The following is a 27,137-nucleotide window of genomic DNA, read 5'->3' on the forward strand; positions in this document are numbered from 1 at the left end:
GAGTTGGGACTTACTGCTAGAGCCTTTCCTGAAGCATTTGCAGGTGCACTGGCAGCATCAAGCAGCCCTCTTCCTTCGGTGATTAGCACTGATGTCAAGTTTTGTTCTTCTTGAACACGCAGCTTTTTATCCTGTAGCAAAAATCACCTCTAAGGATGCTTCATAAAAGCAAGTCGGCTTCTGAATCTCGGTGCCTGACACTATGTGCTGAAGTTAGCCTTCGGGGCTCATTTTTTAAGAAGCTAAGACTGGTATCGTTTACATGGGAGAATTGGGTACCAGCTCTAATGGGGAGAGAGCTGGTAAGACTCACGTTGAACTCTCGCAGGTTGGCCCTGACAGCGAGCAGCAGGCGACCGCTTTCCTGGGTCTTCCTCTCTGCTTCCCCCAGGAGCTCTTCTGCGGCCTGCACTTTACTGTTGTGTCTTGAAAGGAGGCTGCTTGCTGCTTCTTTTAATACCTCCAACTCTTCCTGTGGTTTCTGGTAATTTTTCTGAGTTTGTGACAATAAATCTTCAGCAGCCCTGGGAAAACAATAGACAGTTCACATGGTAAGAAATGAACAACAAAGCTCATATCATTGAAATGATCGTGGAAGAAACTTTTTTTTTATACAGGAGGTTCTTATGAGTTATCCATTTTATACATATTAGTGTATATATGTCGATCCCAATCTCCCAATTCATCCCACCACCACTCCCCCCGACCCCGATAGTGGAAGAGACTTTTACATAATCGTTCTGAGTTTCTTTGTGACGTCCTAAGTGGTACCTCGTAATCTCTTAAAAAGGGAAACAATTTTTCTAAGACAGCTATTAGTATGGCAGATTTACACTTTATCCTTAATAAACTCTCCTTATTTACAAACTTACTAACATATTTTAGTAATGGAATTAAAAGAAACCATCTCAGTGAATCTTGATTCAGAAAATTGGGACCATAGTCTGTGAATGACGGCAACTGAAATCTTTCATTATAATATGGCCAGAAATTGAAGAAGGGAGACTCTTCAGTGATTTGCTCTCAAGTTACCAGTGTATTTATACAATATAAAGGTTTTTCTGCAGCTAGTTAAAAAACAGATTTTATAAAAACTTTCAAATCCAAATTGCCATAAAGATATAATTTGTACCATTGATAAAAGCAAGCTTTAGGAAATAGAAAGACATTTTCCCCTATTCCTTTATAAATTGCTATTTCAATCAAATTTAAACTTAAAGCTCTATAGAATGATACAATTTTCATACTACAGAACTTTGCAGTGGTTGAATATATTCCATTAACTTCTTGCTTCAATTTGTCAGAAGAACTTTGAAAATTTTCATGGAAAAATGCCTTGTAAATCACCCTTAGCTTTCACAGATTATCAGATCGCTGGGCTAAACACCACAAAAAAACATTTTCCAAAGATACATATTTGAACTCTGACATCATTAGAGCATCATCAGGAATTATTTGAACATTCTTATGATTTTTAATGATTATAAAAATGATAGCAAGATGTTACATTATGATACAGGCAACAAGAACTAAAAAAAGCACATGGGAAACACACAAATCCAATATATTCCTAACGTCTGGCCATGAATCTGTCAATTCATATTGTTAAAGAAGGTATCTCTCTAAGAAATTTAAATATAGAGGTCAAATTTTCATCTATGAAATGCATTTACCACCTAAACTGTGATCAGATGAAATGATATAGTCAGCAGTGACTTGAAAGACTAAAAAGAAAAAACACAAAACCCCTCAGCACTCTTCCTTAGCTTCTTCCTGTAAAATTTATTTAGTTAACACAGTAAAACAGTGTTTCTCAAACTGCGTTTCTCCACAACACTAGTGCCGTGAACCGGTAGCAAGTTCCATGAGAAAGGGTTGCGTGGTGCAGTGCATTTAGCTGTGTTCTCCAGGCTCCTTTTGGAGATCCATGAAACGTTAGCCTGAAGACTTGTAGTAAAGACCTTGTCTCTCCTTAAGACACTGCATTTCCCAAATTATCTGGGCACAGGACACATTTCTTTAGTGAAATATCTTTTGGTAGGTCCGGGGACACCTGCGTGGAAAACAGTTGGCAAACACAGCTACAAAGGATAATTTATAGGGTGCAGTAAAGGGAAAGATAGCAGGCCGGAGTTGGCTACCCTTAGAAAGGCCTGCTTGCCAGGCTGGCCCTCGGCTGGCGTCTGCAAGTGCCCCCGCTGTCCCCTGACTGATAAGGGTGGCTCACTGCCTCGACTGTTTGTGCAAACAATGTGGTTTAGGCTGAACACTTGCTTCCCTCCTGGGAGTCTGGAATGTGGGTATGTGTTGGGCAGAGGGAGCCTATGGGACCAGCCCCCACTGAAAACCTCGAATGCTGAACTCTATGGGCTTCCCTGGGCATCACACACAAGCCGCTGCATTTTCATTGCTGGGGGGAGAGTGTGCTCCGTGGTCCCTCCTGGGATGGAGAGAGTGTAGGGAGCCCGCATGGACTCCTCCCAGCTCCCCTGCATCTTCCTCATGATCCAGCGGTGCATCCTTAATACGCCGCTCTAGGAAATCTCAGCCCTGAGTCACGGGAGTCCTGGTGAAACTCTGAGTGTGGAGGTGGACTTGGGGACCCTGACACACGCACGATAAGCAATGAGGTTGTGTGCTAAGTACTCTCACTTACAGGACTGCCGTACTTCAGCATAAATTATCAATCTTCTAAGAATTATAATTAAAAGGCTGAGAAATAATTCCTAAAATAATCCATGAAATTTGAAATGACTTAAGTACAGGGATTATCTATGGAAGAAAGTGGAGGCCTGAGAATGCATTTAAAAATCTTTTTTAAATAAAAGATCTCAGTAGTAATAATTTAACTTACAAATTCAAGAGAGAGATCAAGAATCTTATTAATAACTTTATTCCAAATAGAAATAGAAGAGCTACAATGACAGAGAAAGGGTGACAGGAGGAGGGCCTGGTGGGGACGAGGGTCAGGGGGCACAGGTGGGGAGAGGGCCCCCTGCCTTCTCCCCTTCCTCTCGACTGCTACTCAGAAAGTCAACTTTTCCCAGTTGGACTTTGAGCTCCTAGTGGGCAAAAAGGCGTTATTGTTCTCTTTTGTGTCCCCAAGTCCTAGCACAATGCGGGCCACCTGTGGGCTCAATCCACTTTATTGACTGAATGACATGACCATGGAAGGTACTGGTAGGGGGAGGACCCCCGCAAAATGACTCCTGGGATCTGCAGGGATTCCCCATCCGAGAGAGAGATGTGCATCCGAGGGAGAGTATGAATGAGATGACCGACCACGCGTGGCACTGGGAGGACCTTGAGCCTAGGATGAGCTGGAGCCGGGTGGATGGGGGGAGATGGTGAGTGAAGAGGGAGGCAGGAATGAATACGTGATGTTTACATGCGGTCCAGGAGGCAGCAGGGAGCTGAGGGAGGTGGGGAGAGAGCAGGGTGCCCTGGGGTGGCTGCCTCAACTGCAGGCGGGTCCTGGGACCACCTGCATGGAGGTATGAGCCTTTCCCCGTGGGGGTCCCCGCACCATGCATCCAGTGAAGGGAGGATGCAGGGGAGGGGCTGGGTCAGGGAGAGGTGATTATAATCTAGTGTAGGTGCACAGCCATGGTCTCTGAGCTGACCATCGAAATTCCACCCACCCATCTTCTATGGGCTGGGTCTAAAATAGTACTTCCTGTTGTTTTGGGCTGGAAAATAACGGGGTTTAATGTCAGACAGATTTAGGTGTGTAGCCAGATTTCATATTGTCCTGCACGTGGGGCAAGTTACTACTATTCTCTGGGCCTCAGTTTCTCCAGCTGGATATTTCCCAGCTAACAAGGTGGCGGGGATGAGCACCTGCAGTCCATGAGGGGTGAAGTCCACACCGTCCAGCACAGAAGAGGTGCTCCGTAGACAGCAGTCCCTTCCCCATCCCCTGGGCCCTCGCCCACTTCTGAGCTCCCCTGGACCAGTCCATAGTCCTCTCAGGGCCCTTCTTGGGCTCTAACAAATGCTCTAGTAATTAGATTACTAGTCCCCTCTCCAAATCCCACGCCACAGTAAGTTCCTCCTTTTGTTTCTCACAGAACAAATTAACAACAATGTCAAAAATCCCATTCAATGATGAAGAAAGATGTAAGCTCAGCTCTCCTGTGTGCTGCCGGTAGAAGTGGATGTTGTTTTTAAAAGCCTTTTAGAAAATAATTTGGCAACGCAAGTCAGGAATCCTCAAAATGCAAACTCTTTGGCTAAATGATTTCATTCCTTAACATGTACCCTGATAAGATAATAATGTGAAATACAGAAAAAGATTCTTATCTAAGTTGTCCATTACAACATTATTTAAAATAGCAAAATATATTAAAAATAGTTTAAACATCTCACTATAGAGACTGGAGTTTTGATGGAGTATTATGTGACTAAACCAGTACTTAAGACATTTATCACAACCTGGCAGAGAGACAGCTTTGCTATTACATCAAGTAATTACTGTGTGAAAATACTAAGAAAAAAGCCTGAAAGCAAATTACAAGCTCCTAGTGACCATGTCTAACAATTCTTTGTGATCTGTCATTTCACATCATGGGTTTTGATGACAGTGTGCATAACTGAGCTAAATTAATCTGGCATGATGTCAATCTGTCCTAGAGTTCACAGCTTCAGTGGTAGCCACTGCCTGTGTCTGCTTCCATGAGAGTTTACAGCATTATACTTAATCTTCAATAAAGACAGTATCATGAGGTTCTTTTTGTTCACACTAAGTAGAAATGCTGTTTCAGGGTCACAGAGAAAAACCGAACCTATGACGTAATAGCAAAGATAGAAATTCTACTGATCACACTTTTCTCTTGTGGAGGGGCCAGCACCCAGCTCTTCTCCTATGACCTTCTGCCCCACTGAGAGCTTTCTTTCCTTCTCCTCCTCCACTTGCCTCCTTCCCCCTCAGCTTTCAAGTTCCTACCTCTAATTGGTTGTGTCATGAATGGTATTCAGGCACTTACTTGAGTTCAAGGGTGGCATTTTGGTGCAACTGCAGGAAATTCCTTTTCTGAATGATTTCCAGCAATGAAGTAATGTTCTTTTGCATATTCTGAAGAGTAGAACTGGGTAACTGGACATCTTCATCCAAGGTCTGATTTAGAGTTGCTGCCCTTTCGATGATTTCTATGGAGAAAATTTATCAATCATTGAATAAGTCTCTCAAAAATGGACAGTACTAAAATGGAAAAACTTAGAACCTTCTCCAGTAAGGCCTGCTCTGCTCACCTAAACTGGGTTGAACCTCTAGCCGGGCCAGGTCAGCCCATATATCCCAATGCACTCTGGACATCCTCTGTCAAAACACTCATGGACTTGGGATTACTGGTTTATTTCATGTCTGCTTCCCCAGTACCCATAAACTCTGTAAGGGCAGGGGCTGTGGCTACCATGCTCACGGCAGCATTCCCTGCCCCTAGCACAAACATTTGCATGTAGAAGCACTCAGTAATATTTACTGCAGGAACAAACCACCAATACTTGATATTAAAAAACATGTCATTTGTTCTAATAATATCCTTACCTTTTGCCCTATAAAGTCTGATTCGTATTGGAGTCTATATTTTTATGCCCTTACACCATAATCCAAAATGAAAAGCCAGAATTTCTGGTAGCCAAAAAACTGACAATAGCATTCTAAAAGCCAGATCAGATGGGACATCCCAGTTGAGTAGGGAGTAAATTACTCTGATATTAGGACATACTTTGGGACCACACTGAAGCTCCAAATCCCATCAACTCCTATTCTGGGCAGAGAGATGGTGTTGAGAGTTTAGCTAAGCTACTCTGTGGTATTGCTGCCTCTGTGTCCATTTCATTCAGCTAAGCGGCCTGCAGGGACCTTAAACTAACACTGGCCCCTCATGCAAGCATATGTCCTAGACGCAGCCGCAGAGGCAAAGCAAATATAAGTTCTGGATATGACTTCCCCAATGGCCCTAGTGATCGACAGTCTTCCTGTCTCCCAGCACCTTCCCCTTACATGCCCCGTAGATAAGGTCCCCGGGGACTTACCAAAACCCTGCTCTTTTGCTTTGGATTGGCCAATCTGGCCTTAGCCCAGGAACCCCAAAGCACTCCACGCACAAACCCTAATAAAGGCCTGTGCTCCAGGTCCTGTCTCCCTCTCTCTGCCTGCACCCTGCCTTGACCACCTCGTGTGGCCCCTTGAGGTAGGCTGGCTACTTCCTCAGGCTGGACCCCCCTGAGTAATCAACTGCTCTATCTCATCTTCTCTCATGGTCTGTTGTTGGACCTCGGCTCACCACTCGGCCAATGTGCTCCGTTTAACAAGTGTTCATTTGACAAATTCATAATGGATGGGGAGGCACCATATCTACTTGATACTAAGGACCGAAGGGTACGGCATAACGTGCAGAAGAAAAAAGGAAACACCCGTTTTTTAAAAGATAGAACTCTCAATGAAAGACAACGATGTGGACACAGGGAAGGCTCCAGGTGTCCAGTCTAGGAGTCTAGGACATGGTTACTCATGTGCTGAGTGAAGCGAATAAGCTTTTCCTACCGAGGAAGCCAGACCCGCCAGACGAGGCTCCGAGGACACTACCTTGGATGTCTGCCTGCAGCCTCTCAGTAAACGTCAGGAGGTCGCGACTCTTGTCGAGGATTCTTCCGGTGGCCCTGGTCACGTGCTGGCTCCGTGTTAACACTCTGTCCAGCTGATGGAAAATAAAGGCCTCAGTTTAGTTTGACTTTGAATACAATGCGAACTTCGGCACTCCAGATGTCGTCTCTTTTAAGCAACAAAACATATTCTAGAACACAGAGTGAAGATGTACCCCATCACCTACGCTAAGGTCAACAGTTGGGTTGGAAGTGAACTAGGTCGTTCATGAACTGATTTACTGCTCACTCTAAGTGAGGAAAGATGGTCTATTTTTTTAAAGGCAGCCTAATTGGCCATGAAGCCACAGACTCCCCCAGTGTCTCCATTGTGAAGACCTCATGTCCACTTTAGGACCCAAATATGCAGAACCTAGCAAGTAAAATCTTATTAATTTCTATTGACCGTGAGAACTTAGTCAAGGAGTTAAGACATAGAGTTAGGCAAACGGGCCTGCTTCTGCCAGGCTGGAGACCTGGTACTCAACACCCCCCAGCCTCATCAGTAACCTGGAGTCATAATAACACTGCCTCACAGGACTTCATGACGATTATATGGGATGATGTCTGTTAGGCCGGCAGTCCAGGGGCTGAGGGCTACTCTCAGCTGTTATTTTTATTAGGAATGTTCTAATTTGTGAAAAGAAAGGTTTCACAAATTGCAAACGTAATTTCCAGGAATGTAAAGGAACTCAGAATGGTTCTAAAAGTGTTTTCTAGTCAAAATCCAAAGAGAATCTTCTTTAATGGATAGAAAGAATTTATTTTCATCAGCTTATCACTTCCTACCAAATGTTTGCTTGCTGAGGTACTTTAAAGCCCACACATAAACCCTTAAGCTCTTCTCAAATCATCATTAATTCTAAATTAACAGGAGCCAGGCTAATACATTTTAGGGTGCACAATTGTATACGTGTGTGGATGTTGAGAGACAGAGACAAGCTACATATATACACAGATACACTATCATACACATATCAACGTGCATACATGCATATCTATGTGTGTGTGCGTGCGCACACACACACACACACACAAAATCCATGAGTGAAAATTATAAATTTAGCAATAGGCCTCCCTCACCATCTGCAAATGAGATTTTTTTTGGTCACTAGAAACCATTCATCTGGCATGGGCTAAACAGAATAAATAACCCCCTGCTGACATCAAAGTCCACAAATCAGAAGCACAGGGCTGAAGCCTGAGTGTTGCCGACACCACACAAGGAGCTGCGCTGGTGTTGGGGGCAGGGGTGGGGACCTCCGTTCTCACCATGTGCAGTGAATCCAGGACAGGGAAGAAGCCCCATCTTTTCATGCCGCCCACCCCTGGTTCACAGGAGGTAATGAGAGGTGATGGTGAAGTGGCAGCCCGACTCCTCCCTCAGCGGACAGGACAGCAGAAATTAAATCAGAAGCCTCTTCCCACTAAAGCACAGAAGCTGGCAGCATCAGAACCAATTTGAACACAAAGTAGCTGGAGCACAGCTCCTGGGAGGAAGAGGCTGCCCAGATCTGATCAGAACCTTCCAGGCAGCCCCCGGCAAGGGCTCACAAGGGCTGGGGTGGGTGGGAGGAGCAGGCCCTTTACGTGAAGAACTGACCTTCCTTTGCAGGTGTTCTGTTTGTTCTGAGACACCTTCAAGCTGCATCTTTGCCAGTTCTTTCTGTATATTTTCTTTTAATAAAGAGTCCTAAAAGAATGAAGAAAACAAATTATAACGCTTCAAAATAAATCTTCTGGTTCTTAACTAACAATCACCTGTTATTACCTTTTTTGTTCATAGAAAGAAATTCTCCTTTCCTTGAAATTGCATTAAAAAATAAAATGAATCACATTCACTTAAGTTTTGATTTCAGCAACATGGTTCCATACTGCCATCTTTCGCTTGTATTTCCTATGTAGATATGAATTCAAAGTCTGGTGGGTTATGCAGAACAGACACTGCTGCAATTCCTGGGTGAGTCTGGCCGAACTTCAACAGTAGAGTCACGTAAATTTTAACTATAATTGCTAACACCTCAAAAAACGCTTACTAAGCTAAAATACAAAAGTATTAAGTAAAGAAAAGCCTTTATAATTACTAACAACTAGGTGCTTAATTTATGCCAACACTCTTCTAATTTCTTTACTTGTATGACTTTATTCAAACCTTATAACAACACTTGAAGGGGCTAGATTATTGTTTACGGTCAAGACAGTTATCAACTTGCCCAAGTTGCAGTGTAGGTCAACAGTGAAAATAAGAAAAAGTGAAGGGTTTACAACCTTAAACTCCTGAGAACTTTACATAAACATAAAAAGTCATTTAAGGGAATTAACAAGGTGGTTTAAATGATGGAAAATCACTCAAAAAGAGTTAAAGTTGAAATCAAGTGTTTATCTCACGTGGTAAAAAGAAATATAGTTGTACTGCTGGAGCCCAAACTGACAGAGGTAGTACGTACTGACCGTGTCTATAGTGAGTGGAAAAAAAACTTAAACATTTCTTTCCTGCCTTTTTTTTCTTATCTTTCAAAACATTTCGTTCCATTTGAGGAAAAATAATATAGAAACATCTCTTAGAGTTTCCTAACCTTTCTTAACTCCATTAGAGAAAAGACCGGGATTAACAAGAGTGGATCACTGACGCAGCTGGATTCCACTGTGCGCACGCGCGCCCACACACACAGGCATTACTGCCTAACACAGTGAATTGAATATCTCAAATTCTCATGCATAGGCTTTAAGCCAAATTAGGAATCACATTTTTTCCCAATTAGAATGAAAAAATGCTGTCTAGTAAGTCAATTTCTTACCTTCCCACCTTCTTTTGGACCCAGATCAAAACACAGATTTTAACTAAACATAAAACTATGATTTACCCCCAGAGATTTTCATATAGTCTTCCAGGGAGGAGGAACTTTTGTGCCCTGCAATTCCAGTTAAGAATAATACACTGACAGAAAATAGTTCATCTTCATTCAGCACATTAAAGAAGATGCCATCCTGATTCCTTTTCTGTGTTTGTATTAGGTCAGCTGTTTTCAACTATCCAAAGACCTGTTATAAACAGGGGTAAGTGGACTTTGTCATATTCCACAAGGCAGGAGAAAGAGGAACACAGAGGAAGAATCTACAAGGAGGCATCTATGGATCAATTCTTGACCAATTAGAGCTGTCCCACAGTGAAACGAGTTATCGTGTGGATGATGAAGTCCCCGGTCAGGTTCAGGGGAAGAAGGCCTGGCACCTACCAGCGCTGGACACTGGGACTGAGGCTCCTGCACCGATGGGGAGCATGGACAGAGAAAATGACCCCTACTGTCCAGGCCGACTCTTCACCTACCCATGATACATGTTTCTATCTATCTCTGTATTCCTAGTACCTACCCGGAGATATTTCGTTGTATTTTCCAGGTTTGACAAAATCCCATACGGGACAGGGACGATGCCGGAGTGGTTCACAGAGAGGATGGCCTCGCCCACATGGTCCATGTCATTCAGCAGCACGCCTACACATTCATCGTCACAGGCTACAGGGTAGAGGAAGTTCAAGTCAAAGCAAAGCGGCCGGCATGTTTTCCCGTGTGTGCGCACGGCATCCTGTAATAACAACATCTACAGTGCTTCCAAGGACTCATCCCATCTCATCCTCATGCCAACTGTGCCTCGGGAAGTAAGCAGGTCCCAAGCCCCTGTTCTCAGATGACGATGCCCAGACGCAGGTCACATTAGTGACTCGCCAGGGCCACACAGAAACGCTGCTCCAACCTTTACAGCACGTTTGCCCATCTTTGATTTGGACCAACGGCCATGAATTCCAAGTGCATGTCCTGTCAGGGCCTGGTCTGTGATTTCCTCAGATAGTTTGCAGACACCTTCAGCAAGTACAAATGAAGGGGAGTGGAGAAAGTAACGGATGTGTCTTGCTAATGACAAACACACGAAGTAAAACAAAAGAGCTCTGGACTGCCATGATCCTGACCTTGCTTCCTCCCTACCTTCCCCGCGAACCACTGAGGAGACATCCCAAGGTCACTACCTCATGTACTTGCTATTCAAATAAATCAGAACTGGCAAAAAAAAAATTCCACGACAGCCAAGAGCTGAGGCCATACGTGAAATTTGGTGACACAAATGACCAGCCACAAAGGTGTCCTCTCTGCTCTGACTGACCCTTGGCTCCACTAGAGGGAACATTAACCAGCTGAACTGTGACGCTGGCATTGCTGTGCTGCTCACGGTGCCGGAGAGGTAAATGCTGTTATCCTAGAACCTTCTCCTCGGCTCCAAATGCACCTCACAAAGTTCAGTTCGGCAGATGCAAAGGAATCTATGATGAGTTAAAATAAAATAGGACTTTCTCTATCCTGCCGACGCCACTGGGCACCGTAGCGGGAAACCATCTGAGAGGAGAAACCATCTTTCATCCTTGAAAGGAGTGATACCCACACACACAGTCGCTCTCCACCAGAATGTGCCTCGGTTCACAGTCCTCACAGCGGAGCCCCGTGGCCCCCGGCCTGCAGACGCACTGCCCGGACCCGCGGTCACAGTCACTGTGGACAGAGCCGTGCGGGCTGCAGTCACACCTCTGGCAGGTGCCGCCCGGCATCTGAGGGTTCCCACGGTAGCCCGAGGAGCACCTACAGAAGGAGACACGCAGGACAGACAGGAGGGTCAACAGCAGTGAGTAAACACACAGAGCAGCTTCCCAAGGACAGTAATCACTTCTGCCATGTGAAGTGCAGGGAACACAGGCCCACCCACCTCATTCTGCATTTTATTTCCTAAAAGGAGGATGAGATGGTCACAAGGAAGTGCATCTACCTATCTTAATGCCCGGGGGGGGGGTTCGTTTTGCATTATCAATCCCACACATCCAAACTGATAAGGGCTCCCGATCACTTTCATAAATATGTCCTATGCGTATAAAAGGGGCAGGTGACATACCTTTCACAATATTGTCCTTCGTAGCCCAGAAAACAGGCATCACAGCGGAAATCGTGATCACCTTCCAAGACACAAGTGGGGCTAAAACTGGAAGAAAAGAATTTTTTTTGAATTTTCGGATACACAACTTCAAATCTTTCTTAGGGTACCTATTCATTACTCTTAGGGTACATGATACTGTTCTAAAAAATAAGGGATTACACTGGACAACTGGACAAGTTTTTTAGAGCTTATACTCTTTTGGGCAAAAAAGAAAATAAACATGTAATTGATTCAAGCGGTTGCATCTCTTGTATCTAGAAGATATTCACAGATGCCTGTCCAGTGATAACCATGTGAGTGCTGAGGGGATGCAGCCCGATTTACAGAAGACAACTAATTAGTCACCAAACAAGAAAGCTTCCCAGGTGAAAAGGGGCTTGTTCTGAGATGTACGTGAATTATCTGACTTACTAGATGAAAAGGTGGCTGGAGAGAGCCGCACGTGACTATGAGCAAACATGCAGAACAGCAGGGAGAAGGGAGGTGGACCAGTGCTGGGGATACACCTGACTGCAGTGAAAGGCAAGAGGGAAAAGCAGGGGAAAGAAGAGCAGAGTGAGGGCGGGCTCTGAGGATAACTGGACCTAAAGGTGGGGAGTCAGGCGATGGGCTACAGCAGCGAAAGGACAGAGAACCAAAGACTGGATAATCCACTCAGATGTGGATCCCCTCACTCGCGGACTTCAGCTTCTGGCGTATTCCTTTTTCTCAATAACCTCCGCCTCCACATTTTAAATCACCAACTAGAGGCTCAGCTGGGTACCTGCAAACCCCTGAAAAAACAGCTGGGGTATCTGGCCGGTAAGAGAAGTTCCCAGCATGAGTTACAGGGCTGCTATGAGCCCTGCTTCACTTCTGACTTTTTGTCCTCCTTAAACACTAAAGGGACAGACTTCGGTGAAAACACAAAATATGTAGAAAACAAAGCACGTCTTTCGGGGCCTCTCAGACGCACAGCACATATGGAACGTTCACACTCGTACCGTCTCTTCCTAATAGTGTACTAATTTATTAGTGTGTGTGTGTGTGTGTCTGTATGTGTGTGTAGGGGGTGTGTGCTGTGGGGATGGTGTGGACTTTCTGTAACTGAAGAAGTAAAATACACAAACAGTATAGAACTGTGCAAAGTAGAAGTGTAAAACACCCGTCCAGACATTTCCCTGGGCACGTATAGCCATGGAGCTGTGGATATGGACATACATACGGATACGAATGTTTTCCAAAATGGCATCACATCATATGGTCAGTTTCATAATTCCACTGGCCATTTCTCCAATTCTGTACATACAGATAATGCCTTATTCTTTTTTCAGTGTTGGTACACTTCCTATTTCACTCTAGGTATGTACCACAATACACTCTAGGTATTTAATCAATCCCCTGTAGGTAGATATTTTAGTCCCCCCCTCCAATTTCTTGTGAGTACAAGCAATGCCCATCTTTACACACATATGCAAGTATTCATATAGCTTAGATTACATGAGTGAAATTGATGATTCAAACTTTATATACAGGTTTTATACAAAAAATAGCAGTAGCAATAAATTTTAGGATGTTTGATAGTTTACAGGAGAAGTTTACACAGTGCCTCTCATTAGGTGTTCGCTGTCAAGCGACACTTACTTGGAGACAATAAAAGATAGAAGATTAGAACAAATATTAAAAGGAAAACTTCATTTTAGTATACCAAAAGTTGGTATTTGATCTATACATGTTCAATGCCTTGTCAAATATTCTAAGAAATAATGAAATGTTATTTATGAGTTACAATTTTCGTTGAAACCAAAGAGGACCCACGGATATTCCAATTCCCGCCTAAAATCTCTGGTTCTTTTATGTGTTCAGATAACTCTATACAAGCATCATGAGTACGAGGTAGAACCTGGCCCCAATTTCCTTACCATGCAGCATTTCTGCACTTCATCAGACATCAGCATGTATAAATTCTAACCCCATTCCATTGCATTAAACAGGAACTGAATTCTTCGTATCATTATTCATAAAATTAATAACAATTCATCTCTAGGCACACTGGTTCCATAGGTTGGAGGCTAAAATGAGTCATCAAAAACACAAAACCTGAAAGTCCTTTCTTTAATGGGTTCCATTCTAACACTCAAAACTAACACACAGATACTTTGCTTTTGAAAAGATTCTCTTCAAATGCTGGAAGAATGAACACTTTTTCTTAAAATCAGCCTTTCTCGACACACGCAGAGTATTCACTAAGACAGATCACGCGGAGACCCTGGAGAGTGAAGCTGAGAACGGAAGCAGCCCGCCTTCAGCAGTGGGTGGTGCAGGCGTGCCGGCGCACCTGCGAGGCTCACCTGGCAGGGAGGCCGTGAGGACAGGTGCACAGAGAGCAGTCGCTGGCCGAGCCGGTCACCTTCCCGTAGTACCCGGGGGCACACACATCGCAGTGGTCTCCGGCGGTGTTGTGGCTGCAGTTCTGGCGCCCCACGTTTCAAAAGGAGAGGAAAACAATGGGAAACTGTTAGAACTCATTCTCATCCGGCAATAGCCCAGCACTACCACGTTTCATATCAGTTGACATTTTTTTGTTCTCAAGGAAAGGTGAGCATTTTTCTTCATATTTTTAAAATCCTGGACACATTGGCAGCTCTGTGGCCTTCAGTCATTATAAGATTGCATTCATCCGACACAACCTAGAAATTACTGATACATTCTTCTTATAGAAAATATACCCAGTGCGGCCAGCTTTCAGAGCCTTAAAATATGGATCTAAAATGTATAGGGACCCAAACAGCGATGTGAAGCACACTGATCTGTGCATAGTCGGTGTTCCATGATCACACTGGGGAGTTGAGAGGGCAGAAGTGAACGGATAGATGATTCAAGAAATCGACGGTGGGTTAAGTGGGCTGTGTTCTCTCCTGGGTAGAAATTGACAGGTCAGCCGCTGACCTGAGAACTTTGTTCTGGTAGGTCAGGAAAGGCAGGGGAATCATTTAATGTCCTAGGAGTACCTAATCTTGTCAGAGTGGTTAGCTGCACCAAGGAAAGATGCAGCATGAAAGAACCAATTAACTTCTCAAACTATCCTTGTGACCTTTGTCCCCGTGATTGGCCAAGGGACCTTCCTAGCTAATTACATCTCACCTGAAGTTGCCTGAAATTAATTCTCCTTAAATCCTTAAATGAGATTTTCTCATTTTCTGTATTAGGACTTTACTTCTGCCTGGAGCATGAGCTGATTAGAATGAATAAATTTTTTAACAGTGTTGCAGCTATCTGCATCTTCATTAAGTCCATTTTACCTTGAATGACTGGAATAATTCTTTGATTCCAGATATATAATGAAGTCAGCAAAGGTGAACACATATCTTTTTAACTGAGGAGAACCATGCAATGCTTCAGCTTCTAAAGTCACCTGGGCACTGCTATGGTTTAACAGTTTTCCCAGTGGAGATTGCCTTTAAATTCCACATATGAAAGATGCTTCCAAACAGAAGAAGATGGATCTGGTGTGGGAACCCTGGTTCCTGTGTTTAGGCCACAGCCAAGATCTCTAAGGCTTTGGTGTGTCTTTCTTGGTGGGGAGCTCATTTTCCTTCAGTGAGTTATTTTGCCTGAAGCAGGTTAGTCTTGGCACAATTTAGACAAGGAACCAATGTTCCCACATGAGTTATCAGAAAGAATGAGGTTTCACGAGTAGGGAAAGAATATCGGGTTATTCTATGTTATCAATAAGGACTCGTCGGCTTAAGGAAAATCCTGGATGCAAGAGTTTGTCCTCAGGAACACAAGACTTCTGTCTGGGTCACTTGGTCCTTTGCAGTGGTCAGAACTCTCCTTGTGTCCCTGACGGCCTAGGGGTAGGTGGCCAGGAAACAAATGTGCACTAAGACCTCCAGGACAGCATGCACTTTTTAACAAATGCAAGGAGAGGGCATCACTTTACACAGAGAAACACATTTTCAACTTTGACAATAACTCATTTTGAAACCTCCAGGTGACCCTTCAAATTCTATGACAGAAAGTTCTCATGTACTTTGGCTACAACCACCAGTACTACAAGTAAAAACAAGAGACACTTGACTAATTCCCAAATTGATGTCCATAAACAGATTCAAGGAAGTAAAATTTATAAGAGAATTTCCACCAACAATATCAGACCACTTAGCTAGACCTTTCTGAAGGAAATATATGTGTATCTTACATTTAGCTAAATGTAAACTCTCTCTAAATCAAGAAGCTTGTATGACCTCGAACTGGAAATGTAGACGCTCAGGGCCTGCTCTAATTCTAAGCGTCAGGCAAGCACCCAAACAAACCAGCGTACCAGACACTTCCCCGTTTCAGGGTCACAGGTGTCACTGTGTTTGTTGCAATTGCAAGGTACACAGGGAGCCAGCAGAGGGCGCGGTCTCCTGCCATCACCTTCTGGAAGCTTCCCTCTGTGGTAACCAGGTGCGCAGTCCTGAGGGAATGCAAAAGCGAAGGAAATGAACAAGAAACCTGATTAACAAATGGGCAAAGGACTTGAATACACACTTCTCCAAAAAAGAAACACAAATGACTAAACAAGCACATGAAAAGATGCTCAGTAACACTAATCATCACGGAAATGCAAATCAAATACCAGCTCACACCCATTAGGATGGCTAGTATCAAAAAAAAAACAACCCCAAAACAAAAATCCCCCAGAAAATAACATGTTGGCACGAGTATGGATAGACTGGAAGCCTTGTGCTTTGCTGGTGGGAATTAGAAAGGTGTGGCGCTGTGGAGCAGTATGGTGGTTCATCAAAAAGTTAAAAACAGAGTTACTGCATGATCCAGCAATTCTACTTCTGGGTATAAACCCCAAGAACTGAAAGCAGGGTCTTGGAGAGATACTGGTACACCCATGTTTGTAGCAGCATTATTCACAATAGCCAAAGGTGACAGCAACCCAAGTGTCCACTGATGAATGGATGGATAAACACAATGTGGTCCATCCATCCAATGGACTATTATTCAGCTTTAAGAAGGAAGCAAGGAACTTCCCTGGTGGTGCAGTGGTTAAGAATCCGCCTGCCGATGCAGGGGACATGGGTTTGAGCCCTGGTCCGGGAAGATCCCACATGCCGCTGAGCAACTAAGCCCGTGCGCCACAAGTACTGAGGCTGCGCTCTAGAGCCCGTGAGCCACAACTACTGAAGCCAGCACGCCTACAGCCCGTGCTCCGCAACAAGAGAAGCCACCGCAATGAGAAGCCCGCGCACCACAACGAAGAGTAGCCCCCGCTCACCGCAACTAGAGAAAGCCCGCACAGCAACAAAGACCCAACGCAGCCAAAAATAAATAAATAAATTTAAAAAAAAAAGAAGGAAGCAAATTCTGATACATGCTACAACATGGATCCATCTTTAGGGCATCATGCTAAATGAAATAAGCCAGTCACAAAAAGACAAATACTGCATGATTCCACTTACATGAGGGACCTACAGTAGTAGATTCATAGAGATACAAAGTAGAAGGGTGAGACTGGGGGAGGGCCTAGGGGGGTTAGTGTTTACTGGATACAGAGTTTCAGTTTTACCAGATGAAGAATTCTGGAGATTGGTTGTACAGCAGTGTGAGCGTACTTAACGCTATTGAGCTGTACACCTTAGAAATGGTCAAGATGGTGAAGTTTATGTTTATGCCTATTTTACCGCAAGTAATTTTTCAAAGGGAAAAATGACGTAATAGATACACACAGTTCTCTTCATCACTCAGAGCTGCTGTAACAAGCATGTTTCAACCCCAAACCAGGAAACGGATTTTAACCACAGCCTCCCTACCTGACATGAGAATCCAGCTGTGCCAGGAGGACAGAGACACTTCTCTAAAAGGGATGCCACCTCCCTCTTGGGGTGCGACTCTTCAGCCTTTCTGCCAACCTCCATAGAAATATTTGAGATTCTGTGAAACCGTTGGGTTAAGAAATGTGAGAGGAGACACTAATATTTAAAAAGACACTTTCTTGAAACAGCACATTACAGAATAATGTTGGCACATATATGAAACCAGAGCTTTCCTGCCAGTTTGAGAGTAGTTCCTACTCACAGCTGTAAAGGAAATGGGTAAAAACACACTAAAAGCACATTAGTCATTATACAGGGAAGGTCCGCAGCCAAAATTTTAAAACTTCAATATAATGTTAGAGAAAGCACACCTAAAAGAATCTGAAGTACTAGTTTGGCCATAACCTAGGTGGCTTTCTTTATGGGATTAGTACTACATGAGCAGGGGACAGCATTCTTGATGCACTGTGACAGAGAAATGGGCACTGCAGTTTAAGGGCAGAAAACAGCAGAACTGTTTTGTTGTTTACATAGAAGATATCACCATTATGTACTTACATGTTATATCCACATTAACACAGGAGATGGATAATCTATGTCACTTTTCACATATTTCATAATAATATTAATATTTAATAAGGTTTTGGTGAGGGACAGAAATATATATGATATTAAAGATAGGAGGTAATGGGGGTAAAGTGAACCAAATCCCTTCAGTTTGCTTTCAAATAAGGAAAATATTTTGAAACTTCTAGAAGTTTCCAAGTACCTGCTTTGCTGTAATCCTTGGCCATAAGATGCTTTGATGAGGATGTACTCAATGTTGCTAAGAACGGACATAAAATCTGAGCGTGTGACGGGTTCTTCAGAAACAGAGTTAAAGTATTTCCAAAAATTCTGTGGATGAAAAGCACATTCAATTAAATTCAGGGTACAGATCCTCAGAGGCATATGAACTTAATTCCTTTAGAAATTTCTCCGGCAGTGAGCCCAGTTCTAAGTGACACTGAGTTTAAGTGAGGAAGCTCTTGTGTCACCTCCCAGGGGTGGCAGCCGCACCATCTCATTTATCAATGGCCTCACATCACCTCTGGCAGCGCTAGCCATGCAGAGGACAGTCAGTAAACATCTGCTGGAGTTAGGAATCCACACTTTCCAAATTCAAGGGCAGCCAAAGACTCCAGACCACATATCCATGCAGGTTGAGACTCGTGTACCACGATAAAGGATTTAAGATGCAATTTGCACTAAATTAACATAAGCCTAATATACATTTCTTGAGAATGTGAAATCTGAATCTTTGTAGAAGTCCTGCTACACCCACTGGAATTTTGACCCAAAGCCTTCTTCCTCACTCTCTTATTACAGCAGCTTCATGATTTCATTGCATGCAGAGCAGAGTTCCCAGCCCGAGGGGGCATGTGTGAAAAGAGCACTCGGTCACCTCTTTCATCCCCACTTCCTGCTCTTGTCTCTGTCCGTTCTTGGGGGCGGGCGCGTCCACATAGATGACTTGCTTTCTGGTCCGGCCTCCCTTGATGAGCACCTGAGGCTCCAGGTTGGAGGTGCCGATCCCACTGGAAGAATAGAAGGCCACGCTGTACCGTAGTTTGCTGCCGTAGGCCATGAGCTGTCGAAGGGTACAGTGTTGTTTACTTCTCTGGCATAGCACTGGTGTAAAATTATTTTATCATAAGCCTGCTGCCTTTTGAAAGAGCTCTTGTGTCTTAAAAATACATCACGTGGGTGGAATACGTTGTCTGATATGAGCTTCCTTCTAATTCTACTTAATTATGGATCGTTAAATTGACCCAGACTATCGTTCCTAAGTAAGCGATCCTTTAAAAGTTTTAAAATCCGCATCATGAAGGTGTGATCGGCTGTAAAAAGTTGTACTTATGTACTGTATACAGGTTGACAGGTTTGGGGATAAGTTCACACCCATGGGACCACCATCACCAAAGCCACAGCCACAGCCATCACCTCCCAATGTTTCCTCTTGATGATACTAACAAAGGTAAGCTCCAAAGTAACAAAACAATCATTCTAATTACTTTCAAGCTCCTTTGAATGAAAAATTATGGATAGCCATCAGAGCACATATTTTCAAGTTTTAAAAATCAGGCTGAATTCATATACAGACTGCTATATTTATATAAACAAAGATGCATATGATGCCTTCAAGTCTCTGTCTCCCCCCCCAAAATGAGTGCCAATTTCTTGAGAAGACCCTCTCGGGCCATAGCACCCAAGCTTGCATTGAGCCTCTATTAGTAAAAACAATAAATGTTTGTCGAATGACTGCTTTAAGAAGAAAAAGAATATGTTTTGAACTTTAAAAGACTTTCAAAATTAATGGAGAAATTTAAAGAGCCATTCATCTGGGGGATTTTTACAAGCGTTAACCTTTTCCATCCCCACTTAGAAGAGGAAATTAATAACTACTCCACTTAGCAATAGGCCAACCCAGGCCACTGTGATTTCAAAGTGCACCCAGGAAACGTGGATGGCTGGAGGCTGGGTGCACGTCTCACCTGGTCTCCCTGAAATTGCCCGGGCAGCCGCCAGTAAAACGGCTCTGTGTGGACATGCCGCCTGACGGTCACGGCATCCAGGAGGACATCAGGGGCCTGGTAATACACGCCCTCGGTCGTACCCTTGAGGTTACTCTGAGAAACCACACGCAGAAGAGGCTGATCTGAGCCCAGCGTTACCTAGTCACGGAGGGGAGGACAAAGCCACTTTAGAATGTGAATTAACGCCGCACTTTGACCATGAGATTCTTCCACTGTTTCAGACGAGACAGCTTCATTATTAAAACAGGAATAAGAAAGACTTTTCTTTTCCATTTAAACACCTGGATTAAAATGAACTGAAAATGCCTTTAAACCACTGCATTTAGGGTCAAACTCTTCCTATACTGGGCCAGGTTCAATTACATGAAGGAGACTGCTGAGAGTTTTCTCTTCACTCCGACTAAAGCTGCAGACAGATTAGCACAGAGCGACACTGATGCCCTGGTTCCTGCTCCATTTACTTCCTGGACAGCGGAAGCAGACCTCTGATTCTGGACTAACCCAAATCAGCTTCCTAGAATTTCTGACGCAGTAAGAGCAAAATTTAATGTAAGTACTTGGCTGCCTTTCCCACCCTCACCCAACTCTCAAGGGTAGAGGGTTGCAAACAGAACATTTATCTGCGTGTGTAACCCACCGGCATCCTCACGTAGCCCTCGGCCTCTGAGCAGAGCTGTGACAGCCCAAAGCAGAAGCACGGGGTGCACCCCCGAGGGTCCGCCTCGTCCAGAGCAAAGGTGCCAGCTCGACACTCACTGCATTGAGGGCCAATGACATTTTCCTAAAGGGGACAAAGTGACAGACTCATTTTTACCTGAAAAAAAGAGACACGGTTTATGAACAAACAGAAATGGGAAAAAACACAAAAATAACTTTGGATGAACAAACACTGCTGAACTAGCTGCTCCTCAGGCTGGCTCCTTAACCTCTCTGAGCATCCGTTCTCTCAGACTCAGTGATTCCCCAACTCAGCTGATCATCAGAATCGTCTTGGAAGCTTTTGGAAAATGCAGATTCCCTGGTGAGTCTCCAGGAGCGGGCCCGGATCCTCCTGGAGGTCCCAGGTGACCAGTGATCAGTCAGGTGGAGAGCCACGGGCCAGATGATTATTAGGGCAGGTCCTCCTGTGCTGACCGTCCGTGGTGAGAACTGCTACCACAGATGTGGTGAACCAAGCACACGTCCACTGATGTTCCCGTTACCCCGCAGCCACATGAGTTTCCCCTTCCTCCTCCCCCACCACTAATCAACCAGGATTCCATCTCTCAGACCCTGGGAAAGGAACAGAGAAGATGGCCAAGGACCTTCTAATAACAAAGCACAACGGGAAAACGAAAGGAAATACACGGAGTTAAGTATGATGTTGAAATCTAACCTCCTGGGAAAATAATAAAAAACACAAACGTCCTCCAGTCTGGCCAGCACGCACAACAGAATAATTACTTACCAGGTATAGAATCACAAATCTTCCTGAAGCCCTGTGTTATCTATTTTACCTGTATATTCAAGACAGATAGGCTACTCAGCCAACTGAAACACATGGTAGAAAACTCAGCGTGTTTTTCAAATCAGTCCCATCATCTGACACTTGTAATTAACAGTACAAATTCCTTCTAAGGAATCATCCATCATTCTAGAAGAGCATACACAGAATTTAAACCCAGACCCAGAAGGTGGTGCAAACTCATTATGAGAAGCGTCTAAAACCCAAGTGCTTATTTAAATAGTTAAAGCCCCAAAGTCAGAATGGCGAGTGGGAGGGAGGGAGGAAGTGGAGCCGAGCGCTAGTACCTTGCAAGAGCAGGTTCCGGTCTCCGGGGCACAGCTGCAGAGACCCTGCTCCTGGCCACAGGTGTCGGCCAGTGTCCCTCTCAGGTCGCAGTCACAGGCCACACAGTCCGGAAAGTCTCTGTACCCCAGGGAGCACTGGTGGCAGGTCGGTCCACCAAATGCAGGCTTACACGGGCAATGGCCAGTGAGCACATCGCACTGCTGACTGGCTGACCCCGCGCTACTGCAATTGCAGGCCTGCAAGAAAAATACTGAATAAATAAAAAGGCAGCTTTTATATTTTCATAATGTACACATATGGGGATTACAGGAAAACACTAAACGTGGGGAGATTATACAAACAAATGGATCGCTTTCACTATTGCCATATGGACTCACTTTGCCACAAGCCATCAAGAGGCCAGGACTTATGCTGCTGGACGTTAGTGAACCTTTGTGACACGTGCAGGCTGGGCCTCAACCGTGGCCTGAAATTTAATCTACTTAATAGGTCAAAGCAGTCCAGCAAAATTATTTTAGAAGTCCAGTAACGCTCCCTCTGTTTTCAAAATGCAAAGTCTAAGTTTAACCAACAAAAGTAACATAGAAAAACAGAACCGTTGAAGATCGGACATACCTCTCCCACCCCCAATAAAGTGATTTATGTCTTTCTCCTGGAAGATAGCATATATTGCAGAATATATTTAAAGAGCACCAAAATAAATTTTTGATCTTCTAACCATCAATTCCACAGCTAGAATCTTGAAGAAAATTTAGAATATTGTATTTTAAGGATGCTGCTTCTTCCACTTTGATTCCTACAATCGGTACTGAGTTTTGAATAAAAACCATCAAGCTATTCAACAGGTTAAAATCAAGCGAATAGATAAAAGAAGAAGAGTGAAACCTGACACAGCAAAGTAATTCTCAGTTGAGAAAATGTGCAGGTGACAGTGCACACCTGGCATCCGAGCTCCAGGTCGTGGCCCCAGTGTCCGTCCGCACACTCCTCGCACGCCGCACCCCGAGTATGAGGTGGGCAGACACACTTCCCCGACTCCGGGTCACAGGTGTTCTGAGTGTGAGCGCAGTCACAGGCTACAACAGAGACACAGGGTGTTGTTACAGATCAGGACCGTCGGGTCAACCGAAGGGGTCAGAGTTGATGCTGCAAGTTATTTCCCTTGTGTTAATAATCTCAATCACTCTTCTAGTTCCTGAAAGAAAACTCGTGATCCCCAGCACCCCGCCGTGTCTCACGGGAGGTGAATGCTCCTCCTTGTGGAGAGTTGCTCCTGGATGAGAGATAATTGGGCATACTGGGAGAAACAGAGAAAAGACCGGGAAAGGCCTCCACCGGTGGGGAGAACAGAGAGTTAACACTTACCGAGCACTTGTTTGCCAATCGCCATGCTAAGGACTTTAAGTACAACCTTGACGGTAACTCCTGGATGGAGAGAATAATCGACTTCTCCATTTTACAAATGAGGAGACCGAAGCTAAGTAAAGTTAAGTAATTAGTCTAAGCTCACACGGTTAGTACAGCCTGACCAAGGCTTGTGGACTTACCCAGAATAGGGATCAGGAAATAGAAAAAAGGTATGAAATCCTATATGTTCAGAAAAAAAAATGTAAAGGAACTTAACAGAATTAGAAGTCAAAGGAGAGCTCAAAGAAAAGTCTGGGAATTACAATAAAGTCTCAAACAGTGAATTCAGGAGCTTACGTGTACAGCCACCATCCTGGTAGGCATAGAAGCCGCGGGCACACCTGTCACACCTCTCCCCAGCTACACCTGGGACACAGCGACACTGGCCTTCCTCCGTGCAGTCGTCCGACAGGGAGCCCGACGAACTACAGTTACAGGGCAGGCACCCGAGCCCCGTGTCCAAACCGTAGTAGCCGTGCTGTTTCACGGGGGCAGAGCCACGGAAGACAAAATACATTTTAGTAAGTGGCTAGTATCTACTAGAAGATTTCCCAAATCAACAACTGCATGTGTCATAGATTCATAAAGTGTTCGTGACATCATTCCACTGCTCTGTAAACCGAATACATACTCTCCAGATAGGGCCGCATAGCACTCACCAGCCATGTTGCAGGACCCTGCTCTTTCTGGTGGTCGGGATTCCATTTCATTTGAACCAGTTAAGGCATCATTTATAGACATTAACACTGACACACACGTTAATCGTATGTAATGACCAGGAGGCGTCTTACCAGGCACTGGTTACACTGCTGTCCGGTCACGTGTGGTTTGCAGTCACAGAGTCCAGTCTCAGGATGGCAGGCAGCAGAAAGGGAGCCTTGGCCATGGCATTCACAGGCTAACACACACAGAAGGCATATTTGTGCCCATTTCTGGGTACGGCTGTTATAAAATCCCTTAATCCCAAAAGGAGAAATTTTAACATTCATGTTTCAAATCATAAAACAAAATTATTGCTGTGCAGTAACTTGAAAAATTTAGTATTTTTCTGAAGAGTAAGCCAAAATAAGGTTGGTGAAAGGAACCATCACAGAGAAAAAAAATTACTTGAAGCTGTTAAGATAATAATTGGCAAACGAACTTAACCAATTTCATGAATTCTTTGAAATTTTTAAAATGAGCCACCAATGTATATCAACCAATCTTCATTAAAAAACATGCAAAGAAGATTTCAAAATCAATTTAGCCACTTGCTCATTCCAATCATACGTATTTAATATTTTAAAGCTCAGTTATAACGACCTAGATAACTAATACTGTACATCATGATTTAATGAACTATTTCCCTGTTCTGAGTCATTAGTCCTTTGAGGTTCTTACCTTCTGGCCAGATGCTTCCGTTTTATCTACAGCCAGAATATTGATGTTTAAAGCCACAAAGTCCCCCCCTTCTCAAAGTGATTCAATTTAACGGGTCCAAGAACCGTTTACTTCGTACCACAGCTGTCAATATGCGCTTCATTTAAAATTTGTAATATGTTCACTGACAAGATGTCCCAGGACGTGTACCATTTATGAATGCTTGGGCTCAGAAAATGCACACTCTCCGTCCTATGGTATAGGCTGATGGTCAGAGGAAACGGGGTGGGATTCTGCTTCCTTGGGTGACTACGGCCATGTCACTGGGCCTCTCCCCCCTAGTTTTTCCCTTGTGTGCGTGGATCGATGTTCACAGCTCCTGTAGGAGGCTGGTCAAGTGTCATGGGCGCAACACAGAGCTGCCCATTCTTGTAGTTTAACTTTTATTTTCTGTTTTTCTGATGTTTTGACTTCTGGGGCCTTGCTGACCCTGGAGAGACAGCCACACCCAGGGCTAGTCAATTTCCAGAGCCTGTAAACGGCTCAGCTGCTGGAATGCCTTTCATGTGCAAACCATCCAATCCAGAGCCCACACCCCATGCCTTCCTCACTGGCTCTCAGGCTCCTCTGGGCCCTGACCTTCCGCTGTCCACCAGTCCTAGTTACCCCAGGGCCCGGCATCAGACAAGAGGCACAGTCCCTGGGCCCCGGGACCGGCTGAAATGATTCAGACTAGCCAGTCCCAGACCTGCTTACCCTGCCCGCCCTTTTCTTCCTGCACATAAAGGCTCGTGTCCACACTTCCCCTCCTGACCAACCCAGGTGCTTCCCCGTGTAGCCACCCCCATGCTGTGGGGTGTCCCCTTCGCCCCCTGACTCTCCCCCGACCTGGCCTCCAGAGTAACAAACTGCCTTTGTGATGGTGGTCCTCTCCTGATCTGCTGGCCTTGCTGTGCCGAAATAATAATAAAGCCTGTATTTAAAACCGTCCTCAGCCTCCCACCACTCTTAACTGTCTCCCAGGGAAAACATCACACACACACACACACAAAACACCCACTCACACACATTCACTCACACCCTGCCATCCCCCCCCAAACCCTTAACTCTCTCTGAGTTTCCATCCCTGACTCTCCCTACCGTCTCCCTCGCTCCCTCCCTTCCCCTTCGCACCACCCAATCTTCCAGTCCAACTCTTGGCCCCTCGGCTGCTACAACTGCTCCTCCTAAAATGTCCAGGACTCCCGGGTGCAGATCCAGTGAGCAGATCCTGCCTCCGTCCTGATGCATCTTTTGGTGGGATGGGCCATGGACCCCTCTCTCCCTTTTGAACCTCTCTCTTACCAAGGTTTCAGGACCCCTTCGAAACTCTTTGGTTTCCTTCCTCTTTCTCTTGTATTTCCCTCTGATCCTCCCTCTCTGTGCCTCACTCAAACCCCACCCTTCCTCTGGGGAATATTCCAAGTTCACTTCGAGTATGATCATCACCGAATATTGATGATAATAACAAATCATATTTATCACGCACCCGTCAGCTTGTGTCTCCATGTTACAGTCAATACGTGAAATAAATGAATGAACCTTCATAACAAACATACGAGGGAAGTACTATAATTTTCTCTATTTTGGGGTGAGAAGTCTAACACTTAGAAAGGTGATGTAACTAGCCAGAGGTCACACTGTTATTTGCAGTTATCCCTCTATAACAACAATTATAATAGCAATTATTAATAAAAATTGTTCATGTTATAAATAATACTAATTTAAAATATCTGGCAATTACCTTCTGCCAGGTTCTTTACAGGTATTTTAATTCTCAGAAGAACCCCACAATATAAAAATTATACCTACTTAAGTTATTTCGCACAAGGTTTCTTTAATATTAGTGCCCAGGAGGCTTCCCACCACCCTTTTCTCCCTCCACACCACTCTCTGCCCTGGACAACTGTGTCCACAGCCACTACTGCATCTATCACACCAAAGCTGATGTCAGTAATACTGAATACTGGCATTTTTACCGGGTTCACCTAATAAAATATGGTATTATGTTATCGTGTGGAGACTTCTGGGAAGTTCATAAGAAGGACCCTTATTATAGACCTGGAAGGATTTCTAGTGAAATGTTCAGCAACAGTTGTAGGAATGCATCTCGTCAAAGCTAGGAATGGGGGAAAAAGGAGATAGGAAAAGAATAAAAAGTGTAAGTGCTCAGAAACTAGAGAAAGCCAGGCAGGGTCAGCCCATAACCAGTCCAGCTCCCTGGGCCAACAACGTGGACCTAGACCCAAATCCCACCTGTTCTGACCCCCCCACTCCCCCCCACTCTCCACTCATCCCTGAGACCTTCTATTTTACATTTTCCCTTTTATCCCCATGGCAAAATGCTGACGCAGCTTTGTCAGCTTGGATGCACATAAAGGAAAACATGATGGAAAACTTTTAAATATGTTTGAACAACTTCGGTGTATGAATCCATTTCTTCAACATTGAACTTTATGTAATCTAAATACAGATCAAGTATTTCTGATGAAAACTTAGCATCCTAATCGAGATGGGCTATAAAACACACACTGAATTTTGAAGACA

General features: G+C 44.4%; 1 protein-coding gene across 2 annotated transcripts in view; it reads right to left on the reverse strand.

The window, feature by feature from the left end:
• Positions 1 to 27,137, reverse strand: part of LAMA1 (laminin subunit alpha 1) — a 149,987-nt gene that overhangs the window by 43,435 nt on the left and 79,415 nt on the right. For both annotated transcript variants that reach the window (XR_009697434.1, XM_061170462.1), the window contains exons 20-38: positions 23,984 to 24,090; positions 23,490 to 23,670; positions 22,725 to 22,861; positions 21,785 to 22,021; positions 20,631 to 20,774; positions 19,952 to 20,131; positions 18,862 to 19,047; positions 18,187 to 18,314; positions 17,415 to 17,535; positions 15,929 to 16,066; positions 13,953 to 14,074; positions 11,581 to 11,667; positions 11,080 to 11,273; positions 10,018 to 10,160; positions 8,249 to 8,338; positions 6,590 to 6,701; positions 4,986 to 5,148; positions 314 to 524; positions 15 to 131 (exon numbers count right to left, since the gene is read on the reverse strand). Coding sequence is in view for 1 of the 2 variants with exons in the window: in XM_061170462.1 (XP_061026445.1) it covers positions 15 to 131; positions 314 to 524; positions 4,986 to 5,148; positions 6,590 to 6,701; positions 8,249 to 8,338; positions 10,018 to 10,160; positions 11,080 to 11,273; positions 11,581 to 11,667; positions 13,953 to 14,074; positions 15,929 to 16,066; positions 17,415 to 17,535; positions 18,187 to 18,314; positions 18,862 to 19,047; positions 19,952 to 20,131; positions 20,631 to 20,774; positions 21,785 to 22,021; positions 22,725 to 22,861; positions 23,490 to 23,670; positions 23,984 to 24,090 (2,798 nt within the window). In the remaining variant the exon portion in view is untranslated. The remainder of the gene's footprint in view (positions 1 to 14; positions 132 to 313; positions 525 to 4,985; positions 5,149 to 6,589; positions 6,702 to 8,248; positions 8,339 to 10,017; positions 10,161 to 11,079; positions 11,274 to 11,580; positions 11,668 to 13,952; positions 14,075 to 15,928; positions 16,067 to 17,414; positions 17,536 to 18,186; positions 18,315 to 18,861; positions 19,048 to 19,951; positions 20,132 to 20,630; positions 20,775 to 21,784; positions 22,022 to 22,724; positions 22,862 to 23,489; positions 23,671 to 23,983; positions 24,091 to 27,137) is intronic.

This window comes from Eubalaena glacialis, chromosome 15 (genome assembly GCF_028564815.1).
Source record: "Eubalaena glacialis isolate mEubGla1 chromosome 15, mEubGla1.1.hap2.+ XY, whole genome shotgun sequence".
Classification (NCBI taxonomy): Eukaryota; Metazoa; Chordata; class Mammalia; order Artiodactyla; family Balaenidae; genus Eubalaena; species Eubalaena glacialis.